This window comes from Procambarus clarkii, chromosome 67 (assembly GCF_040958095.1).
Source record: "Procambarus clarkii isolate CNS0578487 chromosome 67, FALCON_Pclarkii_2.0, whole genome shotgun sequence".
NCBI lineage: Eukaryota > Metazoa > Arthropoda > Malacostraca > Decapoda > Cambaridae > Procambarus > Procambarus clarkii.
In genome coordinates this window covers 18,663,126-18,684,283 of record NC_091216.1, presented here as the reverse complement: position 1 = coordinate 18,684,283, position 21,158 = coordinate 18,663,126, and the positions used below count along the sequence as shown (strand labels likewise).

Genomic DNA, 21,158 nt, shown 5'->3' with positions numbered 1-21,158 from the left:
ATTTATTAAAAGGGTTAACAAATTTATTTCACAGTATTCACATGTCAGTTTTTAAATGCTTAATGCAAGTCATAACAGTAATAATGTCAGTCAATAATTTGGTTTGTAGAAAGCCTGCTTTAATCATTCGACCTTTCATGTTATGTATAGTGTATTTGAAAAGTAGATAAAAAAAAGCCGTTTCATTCATAATTATTGTTAACAATCAAGTTATTGTACACAGAGGATGTAAAATGTACAATTAATCCAAAATACTATTAAATTGTCACACAGGTGTAAATGCTTATACTAACACTAATATGCCTTCTCTTAGGGCAGAGATTATATTATCCTTTCTTGCCGAATACCAATCACAGAAGGTAATACATTAAGGAACAATTGTCTATAGTAATATCTCTTAATTAGTTTTTATCACTTATGCGAAGCATTTTATTTACATTGCTCTTTGGATCTTCTTAGTTTTCTCCCAGATAAGATCTTTTTACCAGCTATTTTTAAGTGTTTTTTCTTAAATATTTTAACCATTAGCTGGTCAGCTGGAACACTAACTTCTGTAGTAGTATCCTGGTCTTACGTATGATAGTGAAATGCATGAAAATACCTAAACTGTAGAGAAACCTTTCTATTTTATCATAATAACACTAATACTAATAAACATCACTTTTCTATTAACCTCAGCATGCAATCCAATATTGGAATGGCAGTGTGACTATGGTCAGTGTATTGACCGTAGGCTACGTTGTGATGGAAAACAAGATTGTCAAACTGATAACTCTGATGAACGAAAGTGTCGTAAGTATTGGGCGGATCAGTCAGTAATAGGCTGTATTATAACTACAGCAGTTAATGGGAAAAATTCTTCTAATAGTCCTATAATAGTACAGTATTGTGATTTTTTGTGCTTGGTTGCTGTACAAAATTGAGGGAATATAAGAGTTTTTTTTAAGGAATCACTAATGTGGAACTGTGTTGTATAATATTCATGAATTCAATTCATGAGTAATGTAATATTAGTATGCTTTTTGTTTGTCCAGTGAAACCTTTTGAGTGATTCATGACAAGAAAGCAAAACCAAGTGCAGTACTGTATTGTTTTACAGTTATTATAGGAAATGGTAACTGTAATGTGTTTTGATGATGACTATTGTAATTTTTATTTAGTTTGCCACCAAAACAGTATTTTAAAGACAAATATACACCCGAAGATCTTATTTTCTTACATTTCAATAATGGTGACAGTGGTAAGGTGAGTTTTAGTTCTGAAATATATTATTTTCAAGTGGAAGCTCATGGAAGAGCTCATGGAAGTTTATCACCACTGAGGCAGTCTAACCGTTTCATTTGCCAACTTATGCCTTCTCACCATCTTATCCAATACACCTTCCGCCCTTCCTTTGTAATTTCTCCATCTACCAGCACATCACCCTCATAGTCCTTCCACATTTCATCACTTAAAGATTTTGCTAAGCCAACATCTTCAAAGACTATATTGTATCAGTGACTTATCACTATATACCCACTCCATGCTCACTCAACTTCCAGCTACTCCACCTTACTGGTATACATCAACCACCTGTCCCCCAACACTCCCACCTGTCCCCTACACTCCCACCTGCCCCCCACACTCTCACCTGCCCCCCACACTCTCACCTGCCCCCCACACTCTCACCACATGCATTCTTCCCTAATGACACTCGTCTAACCCCGTACCAACCATATGGATTATACTCCTCCACTCCATCCTCCCTCTCCTACCCAAAAACCTGTCCCCCACTCATTCACTCACTCTTTGTTCATGTTTTAATATGTACATATAAGCACTGAACATAATTTTGGTGAGATATAAGAGGGGGTCATGTATGTTTTCAAGAACATTCATAATATTGTTTGTATTGTTAGATATACCTGGCATATGGAGAGGATACCTGCTTTGATTGAGTGTGGTCAACATATCTTGTAATTCTGTTGCCTCAGTTTTACAGAATTAAGAGTTGGAAGTCACATGTATAGTATAAAAGAGCATAATTTATGCAGAACTTTTCCAAATACTGCCTATGGTTTACCTATGGTCCATTTTGAGGGTGTTTCCTACTCTGAGAACTCGGCCTGGCCTTCCCATGAGGTTGCCTGGTCAATGAGACTATTTGCATCTGCTCCCTGCAGACCCACATAGCCATCACAACTTGGCTGATTCGACAACTCTTGCAGGAGCTTGTCAGATTCCCTTCATAATGATTCAGTCTTTGTTCCAATGATAATTTTTATATTTATTGGTAAGAGGTTGAAGAGTTGTGTACCTCTGATGTTTACACAGTGTTCTCTCTCAGTGCTCATGACAAACCTATTGTATTGGTGTTTTCTACACCTCCTAACATATCTTCCACTCCAGTCTGATGTACATTTGTTGTGGAGTATTGCTTCTGGGTGAGATGGCAATACTCTTCCCCCCATTTTTTTTAAGTAAACATTTATTTAGTTACAAGAATAAGCAGTATCAAATGGTATTTAATGTAAATAAGGGTTTGTATATATTGTAAACAATTAAATTAATTGTTTTTGTTCCTTTTTGTCTTGCATAATTTAGTGCGGGATTAATTTGAACCTCGTAATACACTTTTCATCATTACAGACACATGTATTAAATGACACTATACCAAAAAAATGCTGTTGTGGAAACCATGACACCATAGAAAACATAGCATTTAAACATTAATTCCAAAATTTGACAATGGTGATATTGAATTGATTGCTTGGTCTTTGTTAAAATATTTAACAGAGTTTGTTATGCATTAGAGCAATGTTTAGTGTGACATAAATTATACATATTGCAGTACTATGGTAAATGCATATTACATGCATTATTTTATCATGGATTAATAATTTTTACATTTATTGTATATATAACACTATTGTAGTTTTGTTGCATAATATTATTCTAACTTTAGACTTAGTGCTTGCTTTGTTCAACTTGATGCCTTGAGAAAAGTTTAATTAATGGGGTGGTGATTGGACATGCATCCTTAACTAGCAGTTATGTGATGGCTTAGAGCATTGCAGTGATGGAACAAATGTAACTATAGGCTGTAGTATGTCCTATCAAAACATTTAGTATTTTTCTCACATTTTTATATGTTGATAAAGTGGACATTAAAGAATTAAATTTTATGAATTTACTGATAAGTCAGATCAGTAGACATATACAGTATACTGCACGTTTATTAGTTATATGTACAAGAAAATGCAGCCAGCACAGCATATGTAAGAGTTAATAGAGCCAGCCCTCTGTTTGCTTCACAAGACGTCCGGTAATATGGTCCGCCCAAAGATAAATCTCACAAGGCTGTGTTGATCAGCTCCCTTTTGATGATGGGGTAGCTTTGTAAGTCATCCTGCCATGTAAATTATGGAAGAAAAGACAGATGGCTGCAGCACATAGTAGACAATTAAAACTCTCTCATTTTTTGGGTTCACAAAGAAAACCAATTAACCTCTGCTACTATTGAAATATTACATTATTCTAGATCACTACAGTGTCCATGGTTTGCCAGGTGGTGTCATTCCTTTCTTGGCTCACTTTCCTGGACTTCATCCCTGATGAACAGGGATGTGCTTGGGATATTGGCACATCCCTGTTCATCAAAGGTTCAGGAATTTGCTGGGGACAGTCTACATCATACTACTTTCCTGCTCAATTTGGCTCTTTGAACATATACCAAGCATACCAGAGTAGCTCTTCAAAAGCATCATTTCTTGGAGTTGTGTGTTTTGGCCCACCTTAATGCCAGGCATTGCCAGGCATTAAGTATGTCTACTGGTGAAATATATGGTATTGTGTAAGTTGATCTGGTTTGGATTCATCAGCAATAAGCCCAAGCCTCGGTTTGTTCTGTCAAAATGCCTTCAGTGGTTCAGGTTGCTTTGGAACATAAGGTCAATGTTCCTCTCCCTGCAGTAGGCCATGTTAGCTTGTTTAACCTGTATGATTCCCAAGCATGTTCTAGAGCAAGGGTACTTTCCCTGCATCATTCCTCTATGTTGCATGTGGTTGAATATACTGTACTGGTTTCTCTGGTCAGTGGCCCTGCAGTATCTCGTGTTGCAAGTTTCATCTTCGTTATTATTAGGGATGGGTTGCTTTGTGTCCTGGTTCTGTTGCTCAAGCTATTCACCAGCACTTCCAAAGCAGTATATGGGTATAGTTGCCAGCTCTGCATACAAGACAGGGATGGTGGTCCCCAGCATTGGTGGGCACCCGCATCAATGTTTAAGAGGTATGTGATATTTCTATATACAGTACCTCTCTTATGGGACTTGGCTCTTTGGTTGCACTCAGAGCCCCAGTGTTACATTGTTTTAAAGAGGGAAATCTACTCATTCTTTTGCATAGTTGTGCTAAACTGTGGACAGTGACATGGTTTTGACTAATAAAATTTTTAGTCCTCATGATGGTTTACATTTTGAGTGTCAAATGTGCTCATTGATTGCACCTCTCGACTTCATCTGATTGTGAAAGAAGTAACGAAGCCTCCTTTGAGTTTGCATTTTAATCCTCAAACAGGCTGTGTATATGGCTCCTTTCTTCGATCAGGAAGCATTTGCATTGGATGGGCTGCATCTTTACTGTTGGCACAAGGTTTTCTTTTTTTTTTAGGCATCTCATGCTTTTGCTGGGGATGCATTGCTTGCTTCTATGTATTAATTCTCACTTCTGGGTGCTCAGTTAGGTGGTTAAGCCTCGTTGCCTAAATACAAGGCTGTGCTACTTTAACAGTATCAGCTTATTGTCATGCGGTAATTAATGGGGTGATCATCATTCATTGATTTAAACTATTATTATGTGGGCTTTACATCAATGATGTTGATAATAATATATATATAATAGGATGTAATGGAACTTTCCCTGACCCATGAAAAAATCTTATTTCATGATTACCTTACTATGCATGTGTGGGTTACCATTGCAAATGTTGCTATACCAATGCAGTAATTGACATGGTATAAAATTCCATTATACTACACTGTAATTACATGACATGTATCCTGGTTCATATGGTTATCACGTTTCTGTAAGGTTGTAATGAAGTATACCAGATAAACTAATCATCATTTGAACATTTTTAAAGGAACTGCAGAAGACCTGTTGGCCTATACAAAAAGCACCTCCTTATGCCTTATCTATGATATAAAAAAAAAGTTGCCTTGTATGAACCAGTTGATTTGCCATTTGCTTATCTTGATTCATTCATTCATTCATTCATTCATTCATACATACATTGTAGGCCTAAATATAGTCTTTTCAATGTTAATCATGTACATAATTCATATTTTTATGAATTAGATGTACGTACATGAATCTAGTTATAGAACACAAATTCTATAGTGATTAAACTTACATTGTAAGCGTAAAAATGATCGTCTAGACATCCAAGGTCAACACTTGGAGTTGTCTGCCTCAGCCATTGTGAGTAGCTGATGCAAGGTCTGGTGTTGACAGATCCACCTGGACTGCCACACGGTCAACTTATACGGTGCATGAAATCAGTTACAATGTAGATATTGTTTGTTTCTACTTTTCCATACATTTTACATCAAAGGGGAGGCTAGCTCAAAAATAGGTCCCTCAAAGAACTGAAAGGTTAATTTCTCAGCCTCTCTCATTCTCTCCTAATTTAGCCCTACTTCCCTGAACTTTTTTGGGCGGTCTGTACTTTAAGTGGCCTTACAGCTCCTCCAAGTTTATTTACAAGAGCTGTAGTGTGCTAACTAGTGGTGGGCACAGGTATTGGCAAGTGGTACAGTATTTCAATAGTTTTAAACAAAAACTGGTTTTCTTTGTAGATCCAAGGTTTTGCTAGCAAGAAATGTTGAGAATGATATTTTTTCTTCTGTGTATCACAGCAGGCTGTCTTTCGGAGGTGAACAGATATTTCTTTCTCCTCCTCTCCTCATTTCACGTAATAGGATGAGGGTGCAAGAGTCTGGTGTGTTTTGTGGTGTGGGTTGGCCTTATAGGTAATGCATAGTTTGAGTTCAGGGAGCAACTGAGGCCCAGTTCAGAAAATTATATTTAAATAATTTCAGGGGTGAATATTTTATTTTCTTCATTTTTTCATGTGCTACATTTAAAAGCTAAAGTCTTGGGATATTGTGTACAATTGTTACTAAGATATTTTGTTAGTTTTCAGGATAACATATCTATGTCATTCTAATTATATTTGTATGAGCTGTTAATTATTTTATAAATTAGTTTGATATAATTGGCTTTCTTAGTGAGTCAACGACCTACCTGTGCTCCGGGTGAGTTCACCTGTCGTGATGGCACCTGTATCAGCACTTGTATGAGGTGCAATAATCAGTTTGATTGTCCTGATATTTCAGACGAGTTGGATTGTCGTAAGTTGCTGTGTAAAAGAAAAGTGAAGCTTTCGTGGATTGTTTGATAATGTCTTTCAGTGTAATATGTTGTTTTAACCTGATGACAGAAACCTGTAGCATGAAAAATAACGTTTGGGATTTCGTCCTCGTCATTTACCGTGCAGATACTGTATGTCACTTGGATCTTTTATATTATTTTTATTCGTCATTGTCGTCACGTTGCTTACCGTTGTTGATTATAGCTGTCCAGTCTTTGTCTGCGTAAATTATATGTGGGGTACAAAAGTAAAGAATATATATTCAATCAGAAAATTACTGTGCATGCATAAGCTATCACTTATTGTAAGCTCTCATTATTCTTTATATTCATTATATTAATTTTTCTAAACAAGCATGTACTTTGACCTAATGAAGTTCATTGTTGCACATTTGATATTTCTACCTATATATTTATATACACACGTATACATGCATATACATACATTATATATACATGCACTTCAGTATATACATGTACACACTCATACTGTACTATGTAGATAGTAGTAGTAGTAGGGAGCACATAGTAATGACAACAATGTAGAGAAACATCAAGATGAGAGAAGAGTTTTATTTGTATAGTAGATGGTTTCTCCAGTACAGTATAGGCTGTATTAAACCTGACAGGGATATTGGTCTTCACTTTATAAAGAACAAAAACGGGGGACGGGTGAGGATATTATGGAATTGGGAAGTGTGAGAGTATGCAGGTCATGGGTTCATGTTGATGTTACTACTTTGTCATAACTGCCTCTTTGCCTCCTCTTTTTTTTTTTTTTTTTTTTTTTTTTTTTACACACCAAGGAGGGTGAGGAAGATGAATTTGAAAGGATGATGATAAAAAGATTATGCTTAGGATGAACACTGCATTTTATTTAAAGTGCTTGGCCAACATTGGTATGGAGCAGAATATATTGTAGAGCCAATCTGGCAGGGGAAGATAATTTGCAGTTTTAACATATTGTTCACATCCCAATGTTAAAATGGGCAAGACCTTGTAACTAGCAACCTAATATGGAGGGAGTAAATGCAGGGGCAGGTCATCTGTCAGTTGTATATTCTTGGTGGATAATGAGAAATGACAGAACATATTTGACATTACTAAATATTTTCCCAATGTTGCTATTGTGCTGCTTGTTGTATGCTACGAAATTAAATAAGTACTGTATGCAGTTTGATACAGAACAAATAGTTTTACATGTAAACTTAAAATCTACATTATATAATAGCCAAATTATGTGAAGAAAATACAAAATTGTTTGGGGTCAAGTTTGGTTCTTGTGTGTCCTAGGTGAGTGTATGCAGTATCCAAGAATGGAATGCTACAAGATAACTAATTTGTTAAAACTATAGTTACTCGATTACTGAAGTACCAGTAGAATACCACTTTTTAGTGTTAAAATAGATAAATTAACCCTGCTCATGCATCAGCATCATTCTCAACTCTATATGTGCCAGAGCTAATGTTGTAGACTTTGTGCTTCAATGGCTATTGAATGTTTTAATCTTCAGAAAAGGCATACTGAGTACAGTATTTTTATTGAATCCTCTTGAGTTAACATTTGTAATTATAAACACCTCATGTGTGAGTGGTCATGAAGGGTGCCACCAACTGTAAGCAAACATTGCCGGCCCCACCACTCTCTACCCACCTGGGTGAGGAATGCATAGCGGGAGTGAGTTGGAGGTCAAGATAGAAACAGGGATGGAGGCAGTGAAGGAGAGATAGCAGTGAGGGAGAGAAGGAAGTGAGAGAGGGATAGAGGCAGTGAGGGAGGGATAGAGGCAGTGAGGAAGAGAGAGAGGCATTGAGGGAGGAATAAAGGCAGTGAGGGTTTGGGCATCATTAGTGTAATGATTGTGTCTTGTCACAGTCGTTATATTAGCTGGAAGGCACTATCCATCAGGTAGTCCTCGTGGCGAAGTGGTAACACACTCGCCTGGTGTTTAGCAAGCACTTTTGCCTGGGTTCATATCCTGGCCAGGGAGGATTTACTTGGTCCCAATCTTTAACTGTAGCCTGTTTCCCCAGCAGTAAGTTTGTCTAGCCTGACAGTATGTCTATTGTGACAATGTCTAGACTGACTATCTTGCCTAACTGTCACCATCCAGTTTGTAGCCTGACAATCTGTCAGGCTTGGCAATATGTCTAGCTTGACAATATCTTGCCTGACTGTCTCCACCCAATTTGTCTAGCCTGACTGTTTACACCCAGTTTGTCTAGCCTGGTAGCATGTGTATGGGAGAACTTTTCCATCAGTTTGTGAATTTTGTCCTGCTATCCAAAGTAAATCCGCACATCCCCCGCTTCAGTGAACCAGAATTCGTCGAATCGGGTGACTAAATCCGGCCTGAAAAGTGTGTGTTCTAATTGGAGATTTACCGAACCGAGGTTCGCCGAATCGGGGGGGAGGGGTTCCACTGTATTAGAGAGCTTATGATACTTCATAGAACGTTTAAAAGGATTCAAGAAGACAAAGAAATAAAACACTTAAAAATAGTTTTGAAAACACAAATATGCAGAATAAGAGCACAGTTGTAAACTGTACAATAAATGGGGTAGAAATACTGTAATAATAACTGTTTAACATTTTTGTGGCACAGTCGTCATTTGCTCAAAATGCCAGACCATTCCGATGACGACTATGTTCATTGTTTGTTTAATTTTATATTGTTTTTAAGCAAAGGCATTGTAATTGATTATGATTATTTTCAAAAATGCAATAAAAAACAAAATAAACTGAGTTAACGTTAGCCGACATGACTTTGAAAATGACGACTACAATCATCATCGGAAGGGGAAGGAAACTATAAGAACATTATAAGTCATTATGACTATATAGCACTTGAAAGGAAACAGGATAAGGATTTTGGATGGGACGGAGGAAAGGAATGGTGCCCAACCACATGCTCTGAACGGTCGAGCGATGGTCTCGCTTCATGCAGGTTGGCTTTCAATCCCCAACCATTCAAGTGGTTGGGCTACCATTCCTTCCTCCCATCCCATTCCAAATCTTTATCCTGATCCCTTCCAATTGCTATATAGTCGTAATGGTTTGGCATTTTCTCCTGATAATTCCCTTTCCCTTCTGTTGACTGTAGTCATTATTTTCAAATCATGTCGGCTAATTTCAACTCGCCTTGTTATTTTATTTGGCTTTTATTACATTTTTGAAAATACAGTGCCCTCATCAAGTACAACTTTTAGCTAACAACACCAATTTTAACACTTTACCATACATAGTAAGTTCACAGTATATGTTGTAAGTAAAATATTGCTAAGCAATTTCCGCTTGACCCCAAGATGCTAGTAGCACCCAAAATTGATAAGGGCATAAACGTGAAAGGGTTAAGATATATTTTTCACATGAAGATCTAATGAAGTCAATGCTGGGGCTAATGAGGTCATTCATTTCTGTCCCATCTCTCACAAAGAGATTTTTTATTTGAATTTCTACTTGGTCATTCATAATGCAAACGTGAACCATTGACATTATAGTTGCTAATGTATTATGAACAACAAACTTCATACAATTCTCTGTATTCTCTATCCATGGCTTTCCTCCTTCCACCATAATAGGTGGTGGAAAACAGCTCTGGGCAGGCTACATATTGATACCACATGCCTAACTCATGGACACTTAATGAACAAAATAAATACTTGCACTCTCAGAATGATCATAAGTTTTGATTCCAGCTGTCCCTTTGAGTCACTTGTCCCTCTGTAGAATCCTTTGGTGAATCCAATGACTTTCAAGTCACTTGCCTTACGGCTTTGCTCTCAGTTTGGCATGCTGAGTGATAATTACTAGCTTATCATAAAGATTGGTTAAAAACCCACACGTGTGTATTTGTGAGATTTATGTAAAGAAATTACACCAAATCTGTCACACTCTCCTTAGTGCTTTGTCAAGGTCTAAGTATGTGGTAAGGACGAGACTTGCATCTCGGTGTCTAAATCAAGATTAGATGTTAAGATGTAAGTCTCGTCCTAGCCACATACTTAGACCTTGACAAAGCGCTAAGGAGAGTGTGTAAGACAGTGTAATTTCATGGACTTAATCTCTCAAATACACAAGTGTGTGTTTTTATTCTATGTTATTATGTCTGTGAGAAGACATTATTATTACTTTTAAAGATTGGTTTTGTTAATGGGAGTACAGTATTGAAAAAAAATATGATGATTTATATAATTTCCTAAAATTTATACCCCATGCACTGGGAAGATGAGTTGGGTTCTTATGGGTTAGATAAGGTTGCCTAATCATTAATTTAGTGTTAGTAATACAGGCAAGTCATCCAACCATTCCTAGTATTTTGTTTAGTATCAACAGAAATAGTGGTAATAGGAATAAAATTCAACAATTACATTTCTTTAACATTAATGATGATTGAAAAATATTGTATGAGAAAGATATCACTCCTCTTTTTGCTGTAATAAAATACAATAGGTAATTATACACACACATCTTGTTTACCTCAAATTTCAAGCCGTCTCTTATTATGTTGGCTACTAAAATGCACATCGTAATCTGATGCTTTTATTTTCTTAAGAGGCCCACAATTTTTATATATATATATATTTCAAATGATAAAAGTTATTTTTTTTTTTTTTTTATATATCTAAAGATTTGAATTCATTTGTTTTATTTCAGTCTCCTCTGAAAAGAAAGAAAAGAAAAGCATCTGGAAATCAAAAGCATCTTATCAAATAATTTGTTTAGCTTACTGAAATTCTCAAATTGCTTAATAATAACAAACCCTTTCCTTGCTTATTAAACAATGTAATCAGTGACTATCAAATTTATTTTTATAATATTTACATTGTTATACCATACAGCATAAAGTGTTTATGTTAAATATACAAATATTCTGTATTCATAACACTTTTAGTTACATATTCAAAGTTTCATTCAGTTTTGTTGAAATATTAACTTGTTACAGTACCATACTGTATTGAAAACGCTTTGTATATACTGTCAGTTAAAACGTTATCATAAGTGGACGTGTATTGATTTTTGCACACAAAATGCATACAGAATATTGCCTCACACATGCACTTAAAAAATGATTACCTTAGCTTGAACATTAATCTCTAAAAATAATGGATTTGTTAATAAGATATTAAATTCATTTTGCTTTTCCTTTGAAATTATATATGCATAGTAGAAAATATAATGAATTGTGTCTCCTATGTCTTCATTCTTATAAACATAGTTTTTTAGACATCATTTATGCATACTGTAGTTTTGAAGCTACTGTTACATTGTACTAAAGTTCATTGTCATTTTCTCATTAACTAATATGATATATCAGTTCTCGTATGTTTTGTTAAAAAAGTCAAAAGTCGTCAGGCTGTGTAATTTTTTAATCGGTTGTAATCGGTTCCTCTTAGTCTTGAATGAAGATAAAGCAAGCACTATATTTTTTGCACTTCAGCATATCCATTACTTTCCATGGAGGATTGTGTAATTAATAATGTTTTAACTATCATAATTAGTAAGTCTACTCCAGTTACAATGGAACTTGCTTGTTTTTAAGTGTTGACAATATGGATGACTATTTGAGAATTTTATTTATTTCTTTAACAAATCCTCAATTGCTTGAAAACCTTTGTTCTGATTAAACTGTAGTCAGGGTATGACCCCTAGCTTGCTATTGACAGCCTCGGACATGTGCAGTCCTCCAGAGAGTTTCCGCTGCAATAATGGCTACTGCATCCGAGCAGATCAGCATTGTGATGGAACCACTGACTGTCAGGACACCAGTGATGAGAAAGATTGTCCACGTAAGCCCCCTCCTCCCTTGTCACTCCCAATAAACCCTATGCTACATACATCTCATCCTAATTTAGCCATTTGTTTACTACACTCTTTTTACATTCTAGTTTTATTTCAAGTATTTGTCAGTGATTAGTAAATGGCAGGTCTCCTGTGATTTGCATATATGCTCCTTGTGCAAAAAAAGAATAATATGCAAATAGGCTACATGATTAAATTTAAGTGCTGCAATATGTTTTCTGTGGAGAGCCCCATTGGCTCCCCGGAGCTATACTGGGCTGATGTGTATATATTAGACCGTGGCAACATTCAGTCGAGGGAGTTCTGTGCCTACCAGGGACCACGAGCCAGAACCTGGCCCCTCTCAGCCAAAACAAACTACAGCTGGTTAAAATTGCAACCTGAAAGTCAAACGAGCAAGCAGACCTCCCCAATCAGAAAACAAGCAAAACAAGCATGACGTCACCACAGCTGCTGTCTGTGCAGTAACCCCCTTCCCAGGGAGGGGGGGGAACCCAGACTTCACGTGCCGGCTACCCAACCTCGGTTCTGAGGCTATAGTATTGAGTGGCGGTCGATCAACTCTGGCTCCATCCTTTGAGCAGCGCTGTGCCTCACGGTGATCTTGTGCTGTGTGGTGGTGTGCAAGCCAGGTGTAATTCCAGAAGTACTGTGGCTGCATGCACCTGAGGTCATCTTCCCTAGGTGCCCTGTAAGTACTGCCCTTGCAGATTGGGGTCACCTTCCACAAACTGTTTGGGGGGTCTACCTCCGCAGGGTTCTTTTGCTGCTTGGTGATTGCCCGCCCTTGGGGTCAGCTGGGGTTTTTGCTACTACTGTTTGGCCTTGGGTAGAAGGTATTATCGTCACTGGCAGGGGTGCAAGGTACTGTTCAGCTGTCTTATAATATGCATAATGGCAAGTTCTGTTCCTCTTGGTGACATTGTGCTTTTGCAGGGTGTTTATTTTCTTTTTGTTTTGTTTTGTCTGGCAGGGGTCTGCCTGATTAGGCTGTAGGACTACTTGTATTATTTGGGTGGTTCTCTTCTATATCCCCGTGATTGCACACATCGCAGGGGTTCAGCATTCTATTTGTTTGGTACTTTTGTGATAACAGGTTAGCAGTACCTCGTCTGGACTTTCTTTAGCAGTCGGCCTAAAGGCCCTGGAAACTCCCATTGGGGCTCATTGGTTCAGTGGGCAATCACTGGATTCGGGGGCCTTGCGTCAACTGGTGTGTTGTCGGCTTCCTCTTAAGCTTTTCCAGGGTTCAGTGCCATGGCATCTACTAGAGTCCGTGCTTGATGTGTTCACGGATGTCGTCTCTCGGCTGGGGCTTTGTGACCAGTGCTCACCTGGCCGGCTAGGGTCGGTGAGGTCCGTTCTTCCGTCAGGTCCACAGCACGGTGCGGGAATTTGTGGCGGTGTGGCTTTTGCTACACCGCCACAAATATTATCTGGGTGAGACTCGGAGGCTTCCTGGCAACCCTCCCTCCATCTGGTTGGCAGTTTTTGCAGTTTTGACATCCAGCCTCAGAACTGGGGGTGGATAGCCAGTACAAGGGGGAGGGTCTGGGACTCCCCCTACCCCCCCCCCCTCTTCTGGAAGGGTGGAGCTGCACAGACAGCGGCACAGTGACGGTTATGAGGTCATGCTCGTTTGCTTGTTTTTTATCTGGGGAGTGTTGTCTAACAGTTTGGTTTTCAGTAGCAATTTTTTAGCCACATTGGGTTTGTTTAAGGGCGCCTACCTTTCTGGGTGCCTGACCCGGTCAATATGCCTGGCAAACAGTACTTCTGTGGTTGGAAGCATAGAATGCTTCCAACCACACGGGGGTTTCTATAGGCCATTGCTCCTCTTGCCTGTCTGAGGGGGCCTGGTTCTGGCTCGTGGTCCCCAGTAGGCCTAAGAACTCCATTTGCTTTGACTGATGCTATGGTCTAATACTTAGCTTGAGTTTGTTTTCAGCAGGGTAGATTGAACAGTTGTCTAAGGAGCCTTAAAAAATTAGTTCTTGTGTAGGCATTCAAGAAAAAGTTGTTTTGGGGGACATCCACCGCACTGAAGGAGTGGAAAGCGGAAGAAGAGATGGGTGGAATTAGTATTCATACTGAATGGCTGAATGGTCTCATGACCTTCTCATGTATTATTCACGAAAGATAATTCTTTCCTATTTACAATGTTTCGTATTAATATATTTAAGAGCTAAATAATACATAGTCAAGAAATCCTAGTTTCACAATAATTGTGAAGTACTGTAATGGTTTACCATGAAATCAGTTTAAATATATTATATATATATATATATTATATATATAATATATATAATTAATATATATATATATATATATATATAATAGTATATATAATAATTTATTATATAAATTTTAAGTAAGCCATTGTCAGATAACTTTGTGTGTGTTAATTAAAAATATGACGGTTGGACTCACATCTGCATCCACCAATATAGTACGGGTATACTATTTCAAAGCAGTATTAACTGGGTTATTTCACTTGCATTTTATGCACTAAAATTAAATATAAAGTAAAAGTAAATGTAAACATTTATATACTGTATGTGTGTGTGTATGGTGCGCGCGCGCACACACACACACACACACACACACACACACACACACACACACACATACATACATACATACATACATACATACATACATACATATATATATAAATATATATATATATATATATATATATATATATATATATATATATATATATATATATATATATATATATATATATATATATATATATATATATATATATATATTAGAAGTCATCATCTTTATAGACATGTGTTATTGAATATGACGTGAGAGAGGGGGTCAGTGACTGTGTCCCAAGTCGTCTCTATACTTCTGAAATTTTTCTTCATCTGAGAAAGAAATTGAAAAAGTAACTCACTAAAGTTAGTTTTACACACATAATGGAGCCTCAGAGGCAGAGGGGAAGTGAATACATATTTGTAAGATAGCATTATATAGTCAATAGAGGTATGCAGACAGGAGGAGTGGTTGATCTGTTGAGATGACAAGCTAATGTGGTTCTCCATGCTAATTGGTTGATTGGGATGGTGGATGGAGCTCAGATTGCCAGTTCTCTGTTTTGTCGAAGGAAAAATGACCCTAGATATGATCTGGCTTTTGATATTTAGACGAGTGTTTGACATGAAGTACTTCTGCTATGTTTAATCTTTTTATTGTTACAACTATATCAGTCAGTTTCTGTATTTTGATATTGATGGTCAAGAACCATCTAGTGATGATGAGTAGATAATATAACTGACAATCTAATACAAGAGTACGAATACCAACAACATACTCATGAATAACTCTCAATGCACCAAAAACAGTACTATACCTTGAACGAAACTAATGTGGTCTATGCTTTTCTGTGCTCACTTGGGAACTGTTAGTTTTAATGCTTTTAATATACAGCAGAGATGATAATCTCTTTCAAGTTGCCTGATAATGCTCAAACATTAAATATCAAATAATTTCTACATACAACTTCTTCCTTTTTTTTTTTTTTTTTTTTTTTTTTTTTTTTTTTTTGAGATATATACAAGAGTTCTTACATTCTTGTACAGTCACTGTACGCATAGCATTTCGGGCAAGTCCTTAATGCTATAGTACCTGGAATACGACCCCCACAAAGAATCGTTTTTACAACCAAGTACCAATTTTACTGTTAAGTTAAACAGAGGCTCTTGTTAAGGATTTGCACTCAGTAAATCCTCCCCGGCCAGGATACAAACCCATGACTAAGCGCTCGTGGAATGCCAGGCGAGCGTCTTGCCACTACATCACGAAGACTTGTCTCCGAACTAGATCATAACCAGAGATCCTGACCATTAACACCAAATTAAGCTACTGATATTATGGCAATGAGACAATGGACAGCAAAAATGCTTAGCCAATTGCCAATTGCAACCTCAGCTGATAACTGAGAATGGAGAACCAGATTTCATTGTCCATTTTAAAGGGTGGCACCCACTCTTCTCGGCAGACCTACATGAACTATATATTGCTGTTTTCTTAATTTGTATTCTCTTTCCATATGTTTCTGAGGCTGTGTTGGACTTAACCAAATGCTTTAGGCACTTTGTAAAATAAAATTTGGAAAGTAAATTTTTCCAAGTAAATTATAATCTAAAAAATAAAGATTTGCGGCAGGGTGTTTGACTTGAACCCTTTCGGTCTCATTGATTAACACACATCTTCAAGATCGACTGCTTCCAAAAGTATACCATTATACAAATATAAATATTAATATAAACATTAAACTATAAAGTGGCATGAAGAGTGATAGTCACATCATAAACTGTTTGACTTCTTCTTAGTTATTTGATTTTGATAATATAGTGCAACTACATTCAAAAGCTGCTATGGTACTCTACTTTTAAGTAAATTTAACACAGTTGCTACATATAGGTAGTATAATACTGCTGCTTCTGCCTTTCAAACCGTCAGATCTATAGCCTGCTGTACTGTAGCTTCCTCTTGTGATTATGATCATAGGTCAGGTACTTAATGTATAATTTTTATAGTTTAAGTGTATCATATCGAGATACTGTACTTCTTGAAATTGTATTATAGCCATTTCTTTCTGTTCGCAGAACTGCACCATAAAATATATACGATAGGTAAAGTCATTAGCACCATTATCAGGATTGATACTGAGTATAATGAAAAGCTTTATGACAGAATCTTTTAAAGAAGAAAAATGGCTTTAGTTATACAAATTTTTAATAGTCACATGGCATGAGATTAAATGTGTGTATTTTTTTAATAGATGCATGTTTGTATAAAAGGTGTTTATGTATAGAGTATATGTAAGCATATCATGTGTTTATGAACATTTACTGTACTATACATACATGTATATGAATATACTGTATATATATAATTACCCATGTGCAATTTCTGGATGACAACTATGCTCGTGGTGTCCTTTCTTCCCAGTACTCTTTGTCGTATGATGCTTTGAAACTGTGACAGTTTTGGCATCTCGATTAAATTATTTCAATCATCTACTATGTTTGCAAAAGTGAATTTTATAATGTTATTTTTGGCAGCTTTGTGTCCTTCGTTTTAATTTATGACTTCTTGTTCTTGAAGTTGCAGGTTTCAAGAATTCCTCGCGTCAATTTTGTTGATTCCTGTTACTATCTTGTACGTAGTGATCATATCAACTTTTTCTTTTATCTCTGGTATATTTAACACTTACCTCTCCTTATAGCTCTTGTTTATCAGATTCCGAAGTCATTTTGCAGCATATCTTTGCACCTTTTTCAGTTTATGTATGTGCTTCTTGAAATACTGGCACCATATAACCATTTCCTATTGCAGTTTTGATCTCGCAGGTCATGAACAGTTTCTTTAATTTTTCATCGTCCATGTTTTTTTTAAAGCAATTCTGAATTTGGAAAGCATAGTAACTGTTTCTCACACAATGTCTTTTTATGTAGTCCTCTGGTGACAGTCTACTATCCAGAGCCACACCTAGATCTCTTTCTTTATTAGACTTCTTATCATAAAACTAAGTAGGTCTGTTACACAGGATCTTCCCGTTCTAAAACCATACTTTCTGTTACTATATAATTTCTCCAGGTATTTTTTGATTTTGGTTATAATGATTTTGTCTAGTGTTTGACCATTATGCTTTTCAACGACACGGGTCTGGATGAAAATCATTGGAGGTGATCCAAGTTTTTACAAATTACTGCATTCGCTCTGGTGAAGGTAATGGAGCTCTGCATCAAAAGCTCCCTTCAGATGCCCTAGGAAATCACAATAGCATTTTCTCAGATTATATTACTTATACCATATAATGGTTCAATGGGTTGGGGTTACCCATGACACTTGTTTCGATCCCTATTATGTGCCAATGTTTTTTAATAAGATTAATAATTAATTGTAGAAATCCACAGGAGTCTTTATGAGGGTGCAAACTAATGAGCCGGGCGTTCCCATACGCATATAGATTTGTTTATTGAACAAATGGGGGATTTGTTCATTGATATATCACATTATTGTTATTTCTCTGTAATAATTAATTGTCTTGGGAGTATATACGCATGTATGTACTTACCAGTGTGTATACACATTAGCCCTATATGAAGTGCCTCTTTCTCCTCCCCCCTTCCAGGTCAAATTACTGACCCCTCTCTCCGACCACCCCTCGCGATCACTTGTCCCTCGATAGAATTCTTGGTGAATCGGATACTTTTGATATCGTTCGCCTTATGCGTTTCTGTTCTCGTATTGGCATCCATGGTGATATTTAGCGTCCTCTGATTATTCCGCACATTTGATGGTGCTACATAGCCTTCCTGGTTTGGTGCCTTCTTTTTGATAATTACTTACTGACCCTCTACCCCAGGTCAAATTACTGACCCTCCCCCAGGGATGCAACCCCATATCAAGCTGATTAACTACTGGGTACCTATTTAGGCTAGGTGAACAGGATCATTAGGTGACAGGAAATGCACCCAACCTTTTCTGCCCTGCCCGGTGTTCAAACCCAGAATTTCTGACTGAGCGTCGATATCGAACCCAATAAGACCTTAAATATGACACGCTATTATGATTTCCTAGTGTATTCAGGTCTATTATTTAGACGATCTTCTTTGCTAGCATTTTTATACTTTGGAACTGTTTGCCTTTTTCCATACATCTGTTAAGATTCCTGTACAAAAGTGCCTAAAATATTATTTGAAGTGGAAAGCTTAGCTCGGATGCATAATCTCACGGAACCCAAGGTTCCATGAGATTATGCATCCGAGTGAATCTGTTCTCCATTTGGGCCAACTGCTTTGTTTTTTCCTAGCTCCTAAAGTTATTTTTTCATTTCGTCTCGAGACACCTCTACGTATTCCATGGTGTTCTTTGAAATTGACATTATATTTGGTTTTTGAAAATCTAATTTAGCATGAACACACTTTGGAACTATTCATTTAGTGTTTCATACATTTTCTTTTCATTATCTGTGAATCTGTTCCCCATTTTCAACCTCATGGTTTTATCCTTTACCTGCAAAAAAATATATAAAATATATTCTTTATACTGTATATAATATAGATATATGTAAAATATATTAATATAAGAAAGCTACAAAAGTATGTTACATAGTTATGCAGAAATAACCACACCAGAAATGAAGCAATAGTTCCTAGAGCTTTTGTATTAGCACACTGTCAAGGAATACAATTGAAAACATGAGGAAACATTTTCTAAAAAGATATACAATGCACAGATCATGACCTATGTGAAAGGGGTTTGCCTTCAACTCTAAACTAATGTATATTAGGTCATCTGCCATAGAGAATTAAGCATTAGGTTTACATGAAGTAATGGTTCAATAAGGATTTCAGATGACTCCGATTTGTAATTATGTATTCCACCAATTATAATATGGTGTGATTCATCTTGCCCTTCACTAATATTTTGATTATTCTGTACTTGCCAATATTCTTTTATTTGATTAAAAAATTATTGTGCGAATCAAGGTTTGAAATTGGATGTTTAAAAAGCTGTAAAATAATTTAAATAGTAGCTTGGTACTATTTAAATTTGTATGTCTTATAATCAGTAGACTTTATTTAATTATGGTTGTGTATTCAGTAATCCTCTGAGTGGTTGCTTCATGTACTGTTTAACCCCTCCCTGCTAGATGACCTGATGTGTGTGTGAGTTGAGGGCCAATTTTCTGCACTCAGGTCTTGGCCTCTGTATATAATCGATACAGGTACTTGGTCCTTCTTTTCTCTATTGTATTTATGACAAAAATGTGCTCATACTCACAAATGCTTGGAATTCTAATTCTATTATCTTGTGTTTATTTCCACATAGTTGTTATTTAGTACATATACAGTAATTTTGCATATAATATCTTATTTTAATTGTAGTTTGTGAGGTATTATGTTTGCCATCCAATTTAACAGCATCTAACTTAAATGTTAGCATTTTTGTAGTTCTTTGGAATGCATGTAAATGCATTTTTACTTTAAAATTTGCATATATTGATGTAAAGATTATAAATAGATTAACTGCTTGTTGTTGTAGTAACTTGTATACTAATTTGTTAATGTAGTAGAGCTGACAAAAATGCAAGAAAAACACTCAGTTGTGCCCTAATGTCAAGTGGATGTGGAGTTGCCAACACTATTAGTTGTACATATTTAATTTTGAGAACATTTAAATTGGTTCTCGTGTTTTATTATTTTTTAATTCATGTGTTGACTATCAGTTATTTTTGTGCTTCTACTCATAAATAACATTATTTAGTTTTTTGTTTATTAGTGAATTTCTTGTGCTTTTATGATTGAATCTCCAACATTCACAATTTTAGGACAAGCTTGACTTTACAAGGGGTGACCTGTCAGGAAAAAGGTATTATTAGAATGTCTTAATTGGAGGAATGCCTGATATTTACCCAACTTACCTCACTGGTCACCATATAAGTTTGTTGAGCTCTACTGACCTGGTTACACAATAATTTCAGCCTTGTGCACGAATAACGAGTTTCGGTGTGGCGATGGTACTTGCATCCCTCTGGAAGATAGGTGCAATGGGCTTCAAGATTGCCTAGACCAATTGGATGAGACCAACTGTAGTATGTACAATATCCCTCCCCATCTATTCTAAATTCCTAATCACTACTGAGTGATTCTTTACTGCCCATATTTCCTTCTAGCATACTTTGTTAATTGTTGTTAACATTTAAATAGTAGCGTGTTATCACATTGCTTTTGTACTATATAGACATTAGTTAAAACCCCATTAATCAGTATTTTGTGTGGTGATTTCACCAATAGATGCATTGTCATTTTATAAAGTCTAGGTATAGAGTTTAAACAAGTTTTGTGTTTTACCATAGTCTATAATGTCAGATTTTTCAAAATTTTAACCTAGATACAGTATAGTACCCTGTATA

General features: G+C 36.4%; 1 protein-coding gene across 28 annotated transcripts in view; it reads left to right on the top strand.

The window, feature by feature from the left end:
* Positions 1 to 20,934, top strand: part of LOC138349700 (low-density lipoprotein receptor-related protein 2-like) — a 381,514-nt gene extending 360,580 nt beyond the window's left edge. For 5 of the 28 annotated variants that reach the window (XM_069310659.1, XM_069310646.1, XM_069310642.1 and 2 more), the window contains 3 exons: positions 679 to 792; positions 12,079 to 12,201; positions 20,727 to 20,928. In XM_069310659.1, coding sequence (XP_069166760.1) covers positions 679 to 792; positions 12,079 to 12,201; positions 20,727 to 20,869 — 380 coding nt within the window. In that variant the 3' untranslated portion in view covers positions 20,870 to 20,928. Of the gene's footprint in view, positions 1 to 678; positions 793 to 12,078; positions 12,202 to 20,726 lie in introns of all 28 variants that reach the window. The other 23 variants (XM_069310662.1, XM_069310648.1, XM_069310636.1 and 20 more) reach the window with 13 other exon arrangements.
* Positions 20,935 to 21,158: the final 224 nt, after the last annotated feature.